This window comes from Prinia subflava, chromosome 18 (assembly GCF_021018805.1).
Source record: "Prinia subflava isolate CZ2003 ecotype Zambia chromosome 18, Cam_Psub_1.2, whole genome shotgun sequence".
Lineage (NCBI taxonomy): Eukaryota > Metazoa > Chordata > Aves > Passeriformes > Cisticolidae > Prinia > Prinia subflava.
In genome coordinates, this window is record NC_086264.1 from 8,063,916 (window position 1) to 8,077,887 (window position 13,972).

At 52.9% G+C, this 13,972-nt stretch overlaps 1 protein-coding gene across 4 annotated transcripts in view; it reads left to right on the forward strand.

Moving 5' to 3' along the window:
- The first annotated feature begins 9,866 nt into the window (after positions 1 to 9,866).
- Positions 9,867 to 13,972, forward strand: part of PCDH10 (protocadherin 10) — a 33,588-nt gene continuing 29,482 nt past the window's right edge. For 2 of the 4 annotated variants that reach the window (XM_063415055.1, XM_063415056.1), the window contains exon 1: positions 9,867 to 12,629. In XM_063415055.1, the coding sequence (XP_063271125.1) occupies positions 10,032 to 12,629 (2,598 nt within the window). In that variant the 5' untranslated portion in view covers positions 9,867 to 10,031. The remainder of the gene's footprint in view (positions 12,630 to 13,972) is intronic. The other 2 variants (XM_063415057.1, XM_063415058.1) reach the window with 2 other exon arrangements.

Sequence of the window (13,972 nt, forward strand, 5' to 3'; positions counted from 1 at the left end):
GAAATCTGTGAGAAGCGCTGAAAGCCAGCAAACTCTCAAATGCTTTTCAGAGCTAAGAAAATCCAAGCCTTCCTACATTTCTGACATCTTCCCACTCTGCCCTAAATCACATTTACATGGCTCATTCTTCTATTTAACACTTCCCACAACTCGAGTCCTTCCTGTCCTCACTTCCTTTTCCCTCCCTTTCCTGCAAATCTCTTTACTTTCGTGCTTAGCTCACACAGACTTTTCACAGCGCCCATGTGATATTTTTTTTTCCCAACTGATCACTTCTTCAAGTCGGCTCTCTGCCTTCTGGAGACAGACACTCCCCTCCAAGCAGCAAGCAGCTCCACCTCCAATAGGTATAAAAATCCAGATGTGAGCGCACAGCAGTGCAATCACCGCACCGCAGCACGCTGATTTGTAATAAGCACAGCTCCTCTTTTTGCGTGGACATTGTTTGCAATCCAGCCAGGATTTGCCAGACCACTCGTAGAGCAGCGGCTGCTGCAGCTCGCAGCTCTCGGGAGCGCAGAGGGCTCTCTCGGGGAGAGGATGCTCGCTGTCCCCGCGGCGGCCGGGGGGAGCAGCCGCGGTCCGGCTCTGCGCTGAGCACCGTGACCCTGCCAGTCACGGGGGGAACATTTTGCTGTCTCGAGTGTCTCTGATCAGCCTCTCCCGAGAGCTTAGGAGTGCACTGAATTAAAAGATTCTCGCTAGAGGGAGGATCGGGTTTGTGCTGGCCATTGTTCCTGCTGAACTTGGTTGCAGCTATATTCCTCTCTCCTCCCCTTGCAAATCTTGCAGAATTATCGTTTCTCTCCAAGCTCGACATCAAGGTTCACATAATTACGTGTAAGCATATGCATATAGATTGTATATGCTTGTGTGACTTCAAAAAGATTTGCATGGTGAAGCTTGTAGAATGAGAAAAGAGCAGGATTAAAGGGAGCAGGTGTGATTCAGCAGCTTGTTGTGGACACATGAGAAGACAGTCACATGTGGCTGCAGACTTCTCCAGAGCATATTGAGCCAACCCTCCACTTCCTCCAAAATCATAATCACCTCCGGAGCTCTTCTCACCATACCCAAGTGCTTCCCAAGTATTCCTCCATTCTGGACAGAATACATGTGGAAACACTGTTAGAACCTTTCTTAAAACCAAGGAACGCGGGCATATTTTACACGTGTTAACACACACTGGCACAGGGTATTCAACATCCTTGGATGCAGGAGCTCTCCTTTCCTTCCTCCTGCACTGCATGCTGTAACAGGAGCCAAAGTGCTGCAGGTATGAACCAGCTCTGATTCGGCATCAGCACCACTGCTCAAGGTGTGCACTGATCAAACAACAAAAGATTTCTTGGGAAAGAACTCATCCCAGAATGAAAGCTGGGCTCCTTTTGAGTGCCTCATTCCAATGCACAAACTGCAGGACTTACAGGCAGCAGGGAGGGATCCTTTAGTAACAGGTCACCATGATTTACAGGCTCTCTAGCAGCAACAACATCAGGAGCTTTGAAATCCAACATTTCCTAAGTCTGCTTATGCAACTCGCACACTTTGCTAATCACGTTCCCAAAGTTTTGCTGAGTGCGGTGTCTTGTCCCTGTGCCCTGTAGCTGTGAGACTCTGCTGATCAGAGCAACCTTGCAGCTCCGTGAGGCAGCAGCAGCCAGGCTGGCTCAGCCTCTGGAGATCCCACGGCCGCACCGACTTCTGGAGAGGGAGACGATCTTCTGGTTTGATTTTTAATTGAAAAGCTGTAATTGTAGCAACACCGGGCCTCAGCTTGCATAATGAATAGAGTGTGGACCACTGAAATCTATAGCACAGACTACTCCTACTTCACCTAATTAAGTAACAGCTCACAGCTAGGAGCTTTCCCATATGCATATGTAAAGCCTGCTAATGAAAAGGGAAAGGAAACTCACTTTTGTTGTTTTTAGGCTGCAGGAACTTAGGAAGCTGCTGAAAAGTCTGGTAGGGTATTTAGCTTTGTGGTTATAGCCTGATTGGTTTTGCTTTTAAGTCTAAATATTGTGTGGGGATTTTTTGTTTTGTTTTGAATTTTTCTCTCTTACCATTTATTTTGCTGCAGTTATACTTTTATAGCCGTTTCCCTATCCTTTAGTAATTGTGATCACCATTTTCTGTTATTCTGTGTTGTTCTATAGAGATGCTTTTCCTTTTCCACCTTCTCCTGCTTCCTCACCACCATTGAGAGTAGCAAGTGTACGGATAAGTGTGCACTTGCTTCAGATCTACATCCAGCTCTGCAGAACCCTGGAAATAATTATTCTGAGAAAAACTGTGTTCATCCTCCACAGACATTGTGTGGAACACATGAACTTGCCCAGTTTCTGTCATGCAGTCCAGCCACTAAGCAGCTGTGAGAGGAGGTTTCTAGCACGGATTTTTCAAAGACCAACTTATAAATTTCTGAGAGCATGGAAGTGTTTCAAGGAACAGCTTCTGTGGAAGAAGTTTTGAGGACTTATCCCGTTAGGGTATCTTGCTGAGAACGGCAACAAGTACTCCTGAGACTTCCATCTGCTAAAGTCACTATTCCAAAATGTGGAGGTGGTAAGATCTTGAAATGAATATTGCAATTGTTTTAGCATAGACAAAAAAAAAAAAAAAAAAAAAAAAAAAAAAAAAAAAAAAAAAAAAAAAAGTGATTATTACCTCATATAAGTGACTAATCTACTTTCCAACTGGAACTTCCTCAATTTTGAAATTGAGGTAGGTAAGACTATGGAAAAGTTTTCCCTAGACAAATGCAATTTTAGGAGAAAAAGCAAGTACCTGAGCATATGATCTTTCCAAGGGAAGACTCAAAAAATCCAGTTTTGCATACTGGTAGTGCAAGTAGATCCTAGAATAAGTACAAAAATACAGATGTGTGCACTGTTCCTAAGTGACTACATAATTATAACATCTCTCTTGCCATCTTTTTCCTTTTCCTTCCTAGTTGGTGCTATTGTTTGCTGAATAGTTGGCACAATGACTCAGATGATAGAATTATGCTGGTAATTATATAGACATGGAACACTGAGGCCCAAAAATGAAAATTCTTCTGGGCAAACACTCTAGAGTGTAGGGCTTTTTTGTATTTATTCTGTCACGCACTAGAGTGTTGTGTCTTAAGAATAGAAGTTTTGTATTTGAACTACTGCTTTCAAGCCAAACCTCAAAACAAATTGTGCTTTAGTTCAAGGTTTGAACTTGCTGTTGAAAAGAAAATCAACAGTGCAATTTTCTTTATCATGAGCAACTACATCTACCTACGACTTTGAGTATATTATAAGAAGCTCAACAGAGCCTCAAACAACTGGAGTTTTCCACTGTAGTTTTGTCCTCATTTGCTCTGGTAACCATTCAAGCTTAGCAGCATTGGTTGAATTAAGATACAGGCCAACTGCATTTTGATGAAGTTCAAGGAAATGAGTGCAGCTGATTCAGCAATACCATAAAAAAAATAGAGAAAATAAATATGATGCCTCTCCTGATCAATGTGATCATATTTTGCTTTTCATCTGATTCAATACCAGGTTTCTATCTATGGACTAAACTATCTTTCTGAAAATTCTAGCTAGATGATAAGTAATTTGCCTCATTGAAAAGCTTTTTGTTAAGAAATATCTTCTGTGATGTTAGATACATATGTCACCTCCTTTCTGCAACTAAACAGATGAAATCAGTATTTTTGATCACCTTGTATAAAGTAATTTTCATTTATTTATAATGTATCTGCAGCACAACAATAAAAGTGGAGGTAAAAATTGTCAGATTTGTGACTATGGGACATGACACAAGCTTATAGGAATCAGGCCAAATGTTAGTGTAAAGCCATGCATACAGAAACAACTATTTTGATATGATCAGGACCTTGGCTGCTCTGATCTGGACACTGTAAAAGCCCTGACTGATAGAAAATGTTCAGAGCTTAACTGTGGAAAAAATAGTTTTCTTCTATTTATTTCAATGCAGGCTTGAATCAGCTAAAATCACAAGTCATTGAAACAGGCTGGGTTTTTTTTTTCTTTTTGTGATAAACATTATGATAGACTCTGAAAGCTGGAGAAGGCAGGATAATAGCAGTAGACTGTACCAATCTGCTGCTTCACACTGAACAGCTTCTTGCTGCTTGAGTAGTCTCCCTGAAATGTGTATTGAATGTTTGGGGGTGGGCAAAGAAAAGGAGGCAGAAGCTGGCCTTAAGAAACTCCTGTAGGGTGCATCCACTGTAATTCTGTTCAAGACTCCTGGTACCTCCTGCAGAGGCTCCATCCTATCTGATAACTGATGAAGTTAAATACAGAGCATATAAAATGAAGTCACACTTGATCATTGCTTACTAAAACAGCTAAGGTCATAAATACAAAAAATTACATTATTTTCATCACTTGAACACTCCCATAAGTGTGAAGGTGATGATTATTGTCCTATCTCTAGTTCTGCTTCCATCGTCAACCTTGTGGCAGATGCTTGTCTCTGGGGTTGCTTAAAAGCCATCAGAAAATGTCTTAATCACTGGTGACCTCTGCAAGAACTTTGGTGGCTTCTACATCGATTTGACATACGGAATGCTCCTCAGGCAAACATGAAGACAGGCTTTTTTTATTGATTAGCCAAATTGTCTAGCCTTCCTGTTTTGTCTCCTCTTTGGCAATTAAGAGAGAAATCCATTGAGGGAGTGGTGGCAGTGAACCTTCCCCTCTGATACAAATAACCTTTATCAGGCCTCTCAGTTAATTTGCAAAATTGTTCTGTATCGACTTCACTTTGAAGCAGGATTTCATCCTATGGCCCCATCAGTAACACATACACATCTTCCTCTTAGGAGGCAGGCTTTTTCTAACCATAACTTTTTTATAACCATCTTCTGTTTCTTATTTACAATCCAAATCCTGTCACTGATTTCAGTCATCTTTCCTGCACCATGAGCTATCATTTTCTTGAGGGAGAACCTGTTTGGGTTTTTTGTTTGTTTGTTTTTGTTTTGTTTGTTTTGTTGTTGTTGTTTTGGGGGGTTTTTTGAGGTTTGGTTTTGGCTTTGGTGGGTTTTTGGGGGTTTTTTTGTGTTTTCTTTTGCCTTTTTTTATGGTATTTTTTAACCAAGATAATTAATACTAAAACAAGGAATAACAATCTAGGATCTTTGAGGGACAGGGGAGGCCAATTATTAATGTGTTTTTAACATCCAGACAGCAAAGAGGCCACAATGTTCCTCAGCCTGAAGCTAAGACTGAACCTGAAACAGAACCCGAAGATCATTTTGGTGACTCAACTAAACTCTGGGGATTAGCTTTTTAAAACCTTAAATATGATTGTGCGGGTTAGGATAGTGATTGTTTATTCTAGAACACAGCATTTGGATGTTTCCTTACTTGTGTGACTCCTTTTGTGTCTGAGCAATGGAAAAAACTATACTTGGCTAATGAGAAATGAAGCATTTCCTCACCTCTTCCCCAGTACTCACTTATCTAACCCCCAACCTCAAATAAATGCATTAATCCTTTACTTCTATCTTCCCCATCTCTGTTTTATATTGACTCATGGAAGGCCAGGACTTGCTTGTCCTTCTTAATGTGAAAGTGATCTTTTAGACTTGGAACCATTTAGATAAATAATTGGGATTGTTCATAGCTTATGTCACTATGACTTCACTGCAACTCTGCGATGAAGGGCAAAATAACTTGGCTGGGGCAGAGGGGGTGCCCTGGCCTTGGGGCACTAGCACAGGCTGGAGCTGGGGATGAGCACCCTCCAGATTCTGCAGCTCTTCCCCCTCTTACGCACATGCATTCAGTTTTGTGTGTTGATGATTCACTCTCCTACCGTGTATGAGTTAAATGCAAAAATTTTGTCTTTAAAATCATCCTTGAGAGTTGGTAAATGGAGGTGCCAGGGAAGCTCTGTGTGAGCAGAAGTATGATTTAGCATCTGTTCTCCTTGTTAGAAAGTGCCCTGTTGTACTTTGGGTGCCAAGGAGGATTTTGGCAGGGGGGAAAGGTTTGACTCACCCAGGTGCCATCCCTGTCAGCATGGAGGATTTACAGAACTGGCATCCTCTTTCCATCTCCAAATCATAGCACAGAGTGAAATGCAGCAATACGAAAGATTAGTCTTCATTTGGCCAAATTGCCAAATTAAATGATGACAGATGGAAAAACTAAAGGCCACGGTGTCAGGGGTCTGTCCATAGCCCAGGGCTTTAGGAAGAGGTAAATACACAGATCTCAGCTGGTGCTGCAGGGGGTACGTGGCCGGTGGAAAGGCAGCGCTCGGACTGTGCCGAATCGATACCAGCTATCGAAGGGAGCAGCGCACAGCGTTAGGGCCAGCCCAGTGTTATTAGAAAATGATATATTGCGCATTAGGATGGATAATTCATGTCGCCTTCATCGGCCCCGACCGTCGTGAAAATCCATAAATCATTTTCTCGTTCATGTATCGCCTAAGTGCGATTTGTCACTCGGCATTAGCGGGAGGGCGGCCGCGGATCCCTGCCGCTCCCCAGGCGCTGCTCGGAGACCCAAAATGGAGACCCGGCTGCGCTGGGGATCGCGGGGGCAGATCGGATCCCCGGGCTGCGGGCCCCCGGGGAGGGCGGGGGGCGGCTCCCCCCGCGCTGTACACGTGTGTGGATATCAAGATGTGTGTGTTCCCGTGGCTGCTGCCCCCCGCATCCCGCCGGCTCTGCAGAACCTCGCGTGGGTGCCGCGCCTCGAGCGCGCGTGGGGCGCGCCCCGAGCCCGGGGATGTGTCCCCCGTCCCTGCCCCCGGGGCTTCATCCGGCCCGCAGAGGCGGACACGGACACGGGCACGGACACGGGCGGGCTCGGTCTCCAGGTTGCGCCCGGGCCGCCTGCGTTCCTCGAAGGCAGGAAAGCCGGCCGCTCCGGGGCTCCGGCGGCGGGCAGAGAAGGGCTAAAGCCGGACTGCCCCGGGTCGCGTTCGGTGCCGGGCAGCGGCCGCTTCCCTGCGGGCATCCACCGGTCCCCCAGACAGGAGATCCCCGCTGCCTGGAGCTGGCGGCAGCGGACGGGCAGGTGAGCGGCGGCGCTTCTGCATGGAAAAGGAAGGCAGCCAGCTCCCCGTCCGCATCCAAGGGGCAGCGGGAGCAGCCGGGGGAGTCTGACGAAATTTTTCAATTTTTCTGGAAGACACCCACCGGAATCGCCCTGCTGACTGTGCCCCGCGCTGCACAAAGCCCAGGGGTGCGTAGGGAGCCACCCTGAAGGGGACAACAGGATGTAATTTGGCGGAGAGCGGGCATCTCCCTACCCGCCGCGGCGGCTGCCGCTTCCCTGTGCCCCCTCCCGCGGCGAGGCAGTGCCGGCAGCCGCAGCCGCACGGCCGGCACGGGAGCGCGGGGCTGGGCGGAGACGGGCGGCAGCGCCGGCGGCGCAGCGCCGGGAGGCGGCCGCGGGTCCCGGGTGCGGACCGCGCTGTGTCCCCACGGCGCTGTGCCCCAAGGCGCTGTGTCCCCACGGCGCTGTGCCCCACGGCGCTGTGCCCCACGGCGCTGTATCCCCACGGCGCTGTGCCCCACGGCGCTGTGTCCCCACGGCGCTGTGTCCCCACGGCGCCGTGTCCCCCGCGGGGCGGAGGCGGCGGCGGTGCGGGCGCAGTGCGGCGCTGTGGGCGCTGGGGGGCGCCCGCCGCCCGCGGCAGCGGCGGGGCCGGGGGAGGGGCGGGGCGGGGGCGCGCCCGCGGCTCCGGCGGTGGAGCCCGCGGGGGGAGCCGGGCTGTGCACACGGCAGAGCGGCTGGGAGCCAGAGGCACCTTGGAGCCCATCCGCTCCCGACCCATCCTGCATCCTGCAAGCGCCGTCCGGCCATGCTTTGAACACTTCCAGGGATGGGGCATCCGCAGCCTGTGCCAGGGCCGCGCCATCCTGATGTGTATTGCTGCAGAAAAAACGCACCTGTAGATGAAGCGCATCTGTGCCATGTCTGGAGCGAGCCGCTGCTGACTGATGGATCAGAGACGGGCTTAGAGCAGGAGCTGCACGTCCCCGCTTTGTGCTGCTCTTCATAAACAGTAACGTTTAGGGGGAGAAAACCCCCCACGAGAATTAAAAGTATGTTATTATTTTACTCTTCCTTTATTCATTTGGTAGCTTTGCGGGTGTGGATCTCGCAGGCAGCACCGCCAGCCGGTACCGGAGCGTTTCCCCTGGTTCTCCCTGACAGGCTCCAGGGATATCCGCGCCCCCACCCCGAGTACCCACTGACAGGCAGCATCCCCCGTCTTCCCTCCTCCGCCCTGCCTGACAGTCTCCTGTTACACTAGTGGAAATTCCAAAATGGAAATAGGAAAATACTGGCGCAGCCTCTTGATACTTTAAATTTGCCGGAGCTGCAAACACTCCACGGACGAATGACGGAAAGTTGCACCCTCTCCACTGTGGAACACACGAAGGGGAGGGGAAGGGGGAAAGGAACAATAATAACCCCAAGTTTCCCTTTGTTTACGCTTCTTTCCGAAAGCTTTACTGGAAAGGAAAGTTGGTAGCGGCTGGGTGGAAAATCCCTCTCCAAGGAGCGGGGCTTGTTGACGTTTTGCCCGGGTGCGTGTGTGCTTGGGCGCGCACGCCAGGGACGAAGCGGCGATCTCCCGATGCATCGCTCTGCTAAGAGACCGAGGCAGGGAGCGAAAGAACGAGGCAGGGAGCGAAAGAACGAGGCAGGGAGCGAAAGAACGAGGCAGGGAGCGAGGCAGGGAGCGAGGCAGGGAGCGAGGCAGGGAGCGAGGCAGGGAGCGAGGCAGGGAGCGAGGCAGGGATCCCCGGGCGCTCCGCGGGAGGACAGCGCTGAGGCGCTGAGGCGACCGGCGCGCGCTCTACCCGCCTCGCCCGCCCAGCCCGCGCGCGGCTCGGCTCGGCTGTGACGCAGCGCTCTCGACGCGCGACGCGGCCAATGGGACGCCGCCCCCGGGGGCGGTGCTGCGCGCCCATTGGTTGGCAGGAGCCGGGCGCTGCGCAAAAACAGCGCAGCGGAGCGCAGCGCGCTCAGAAACTGCTGGCAGAGATCGGAGCAGCCGGGCGGGAGCGGAGCCGGGACGGGAGCCCAGCGGCGGCGGCGGCAGCACACACAGACACAGGGGCTAGACGCGAAAGCAGCAAGAGAGGGAAGAAAATCCCCACCTCCATCGGCACCGCCGTAAAAGCAGAGTGATGATGATGATGAACGTACTCATAGCAATAAGAGAAGAAAATGAAAGACCTTTAAGAGAAGAGAGAAAAATCTAAAATCCTTGAATTAAAAAAAAAAAAAAAAAAAAAAAAAAAGAGGAAATCCTAGGGACATCAGGGAATGAAAGTTTTGGGTAGCTAAGCTGATCTCTGCCTTTTTTTTTTATATGAAATATTTTTGCGGGTAATTTTTTTTTTTTTTAATTTCGCGGTTTTCTGCCTTTTCCTTGCATCCAAAGAGGGCATGTCCACCGGCTGTTTCAGCAGCATCTACCCTCCAACTCCCACCAGGAAGACAAACCGAGGACAATCTTGAAATACAAAAATTTCCTCCTTGGGATTTGCTGCTGCTGCTGTCTCCGCCGCCACTGCTGCTGCCGCGGTGCAGTGCCAAGACTCTCGGAATAAATAAAAGAGGGCTACTGTGTGTCTCTAGCTACAGCCGGCTAATAGCTATTTTAGTTGGCCGTATATTTCGAAGATCACAGATGAAGTGGGGACGCCTGTCTTCTTCATTTGGGCAGCGTGTGAAACAATAATACCCGTGACAAAAAGGAGGGAGATGGGGGAGGAAAAAAATCCTAACATGAATCAGAAGAAATAGTATCTAGCACCCCCCCCAGCCCCCCAAACCAACCTCTCCCCCCTTCCCCCCCCCCGATCCCTCTCTCTCTCCACACGCTTGCAGGCGCGGACACGCGCGGCGCGCACACACAGACGCGCACACACACACACACACACTGTAGTGTGTATTTTCGGAGGAGGAGGAGGTGGCGGTGGCTTTTGGAAGAGGAGGCAGCGGTGGTGTCGGGGAGGGGGGAATCTCTTTCCCCGTCTGGAGATGGTTGTGCTATTCCTCTTTGCCTTGCTCTGGATGGTGGAGGGGGCTTTCTGCCAGCTCCATTACACGGTGCAGGAAGAGCAGGAGCATGGCACGTTCGTGGGGAATATCGCCGAGGACCTGGGCTTGGACATTACAAAACTTTCGGCTCGGCGCTTCCAGACGGCGCCCAACTCCCGCAGCCCTTACCTGGAGCTTAACCTAGAAACCGGGGTACTCTACGTGAACGAGAAGATCGATCGGGAGCAGATCTGTAAGCAGAGCCCCTCCTGCCTGCTGCACCTGGAGGTCTTCCTGGAGAACCCCCTCGAGCTGTTCCGGGTGGAGATCGAGGTGCTGGACATCAACGACAACCCGCCCTCCTTCCCGGAGCCCGACCTCACCGTGGAGATCTCGGAGAGCGCCACGCCGGGCACCCGCTTCCCGCTGGAGAGCGCCTTCGACCCCGACGTGGGCACCAACTCCCTGCGCACCTACGAGATCACCCCCAACAGCTACTTCTCCCTCGACGTGCAGACGCAGGGCGACGGGAACCGCTTCGCCGAGCTGGTGCTGGACCAGCCGCTGGACCGGGAGCAGCAGGCGGTGCACCGCTACGTGCTGACGGCGGTGGACGGCGGGCAGCCCCAGCAGCGCACCGGCACCGCCCTGCTCACCGTCAGGGTGCTGGACTCCAACGACAACGTCCCCGCCTTCGAGCAGCCCGTCTACACCGTGTCGCTGCCGGAGAACTCGCCGCCGGGCACCCTGGTGCTGCAGCTCAACGCCACGGACCCCGACGAGGGGCAGAACGGCGAGATCATCTACTCCTTCAGCAGCCACATCTCGGCCCGCGCCCGGGAGCTCTTCGGCATCGCGCCGCGCACCGGGCGCCTGGAGGTGAGCGGCGAGCTGGACTACGAGGAGAGCAACGTGTACCAGGTGTACGTCCAAGCCAAGGACCTGGGGCCCAACGCCGTGCCCGCCCACTGCAAAGTGCTGGTGCGGGTGCTGGACGCCAACGACAACGCGCCCGAGATCAGCTTCTCCACCGTCAAGGAGGCGGTGAGCGAGGCGGCGGCGCCGGGCACGGTGGTGGCCCTTTTCAGCGTCTCGGACCGCGACTCGGAGGAGAACGGGCAGGTGCAGTGCGAGCTGCTGCAGGGCGACGCGCCCTTCCGCCTCAAGAGCTCCTTCAAGAACTACTACACCATAGTCACCGAGGGGCCGCTGGACCGCGAGCAGCCGGGCGGCGACGCCTACACGCTCACCGTGGTGGCCCGGGACCACGGCGAGCCGCCGCTCAGCACCAGCAAGTCCATCCAGGTGCGGGTGAGCGACGTGAACGACAACGCGCCGCGCTTCAGCCAGCCCGTGTACCAGGTGTACGTGAGCGAGAACAACGTGCCCGGCGCCTACATCTACGCCGTGAGCGCCACCGACCGCGACCAGGGCGCCAACGCCCGCCTCGCCTACTCCATCCTGGAGAGCCAGATCCAGGGCATGTCCGTCTTCACCTACGTCTCCATCAACTCCGAGAACGGGTTTCTCTACGCCCTCCGCTCCTTCGACTACGAGCAGCTCAAAGAGTTCAGCTTCCAGGTAGAGGCCCGCGACGCGGGCGAGGAGCCGCAGCCGCTGGCCGGCAACGCCACCGTCCACATCATCGTGGTGGACCAGAACGACAACGCGCCCGCCATCGTCAGCCCCGTGCCCGGCCGCAACGGCACCCCGGCGCGGGAGGCGCTGCCCCGCGGCGCCGAGCCGGGCTACCTGGTGAGCCGGGTGGCGGCCGTGGACGCCGACGACGGGGAGAACGCCCGCCTCACCTACAGCATCGCGCGGGGCAACGAGGCCGGGCTGTTCCGCATGGACTGGCGCTCCGGGGAGCTGCGGACGGCGCGCAGGGTGCCGGCCAAGCGCGACCCGCAGCGCCCCTACGAGCTGGTCATCGAGGTGCGCGACCACGGGCAGCCGCCGCTCTCGTCCACCGCCGCCGTCCAGGTGGTGCTGGTGGACGGCGCGGGAGAGCGCTCCGGAGGCGGCGGCGGCCCGGCCGCGGGCACGGGCGCGGGGGGCGGCGGCGGCGGCTCCGGCGAGCATCGCCCCAGCCGCTCCGGGGGGGATAACTCGCTTGACCTCACTCTCATCCTCATCATCGCCCTGGGCTCCGTCTCCTTCATCTTTCTGCTGGCCATGATCGTCCTGGCGGTGCGCTGCCAGAAGGAGAAGAAGCTCAATATCTACACCTGCCTGGCCAGCGACTGCTGCCTGGGCTGCTGCTGCTGCTGCCCGTGCTGCAGTCGGCAGGCGCGGGCCCGCAAGAAGAAGCTCAGCAAGTCGGACATCATGCTGGTGCAGAGCTCCAACGTGCCGAGCAACCCGGCGCAGGTGCCTGTGGAGGAGTCGGGCAGCTTCGGCTCCCACCACCACAACCAGAACTACTGCTACCAAGTCTGCCTCACCCCCGAGTCCGCCAAGACCGACCTGATGTTCCTCAAGCCCTGCAGCCCCTCTCGCAGCACTGACGCCGAGCACAACCCCTGCGGGGCCATCGTCACCGGCTACGCGGACCAGCAGCCCGACATCATCTCCAACGGCAGCATTTTGTCCAGCGAGGTAAGGGCCAGCAGCCCCCGGCATCCCGCACCCCCCCAGCCCTCGCAGACTTCATCCCCAAGTCATCCCTGAACATCCTCCCCGAAGCTCCCGCTCCGCCTCTCCGGTCGGTTTTGCATTCCCAGTCCTGCTTCTTTCCCCGTTAATCCATCCGCTGTCTCTCCCCTCTTTGCCCTCTCTCTTTTTTGGGAGGCTTTGGCGGCAGGCGGGGGTCTCAGAGGGATTGCGGGTTGCGCACACACACACACACAAACATACACACACATACATACACGCACACATACACACACACCCCCCGCTGGCTCCCCCCGCTCGGGCTCAGCAGCTGTCGCAGCCAGGCGTGTTCCCCCTGAGCCCCCCTGCCCTGGTGCCCTAAGGGATCTGGCCCCGGCTGGGCAGCACAGATCCCCGAGGCAGCGGTAGCTGTGGGTGGATCGCCTGGGGGCTGAGAGATGTGAGGGGGGTCATGGCTCTCTGCAGAGTCTCTCCACTTGACAAGGCTGAGGTGACGTGGGGTGTCATCACAGGATGTTCTGAAGCAACACTTAAAACCGGTGTCTTTTTCCTTCCTGGAATCTTTGCATGAGCAAGTAAGGCTTTGGGGGAAACCCCCTTTGGGACTGTGACAATCACTGTGGTTATCAGGAGCTTTAATTAATTTATGAATTAGGGTTTAATAATTGACTTTTCTTTACTCTGTCTCCCCAGCTCTTTATAACCCCAAAGTTTACAAAAAGAAGCAGCAAGAAAGAGTTTCTGTGCAATTATGTGCTGAGACTTAACGTCCCCTGCAGTCTTGCCTATGCTGTGTTACCTGGTGTGGAGAGAATTTTTGTCAAAGTGTATACCATGCCTTATTACTCCCCCATTAATCATTTTGTGTTGGGTTAGCTCAGTTATATTGTCAGCACCTCTCTGCCTGTGCACTAGTGAAAACCTCACATTCCTCTTCACATACTGAAACCTGAATGTTGTCCATCTGAAAAAGGTACTTTGAATGGTGTGTTCTAAGGCATCAAGTATTGCAGTGATATTCTAATATTAATTTGTAATACTGACCTTGCCTCAAACCGTCTATAAAACTCATGGCTGCTGCTGCCTTTTGATGACTTGAGGGTATCTCAATGTATTTTTCTTTTTTTCTTTTTTTTTCTTTTTTTTTTTTTTTTTTTTCTTATGGTATCATACCATTACCATCTAAGTAGTCCACAACTCTAGAAATAGTTATGCTAATTTTTTGTGGGAGTCCTTGTGATGCTCAACAGTGTGCACTGTGAGGAAACGTCACAACCTTGCCTCAGAAAACTCCAGAAAAATCCCCCGTGCCTTCCCATCTGTGTGAC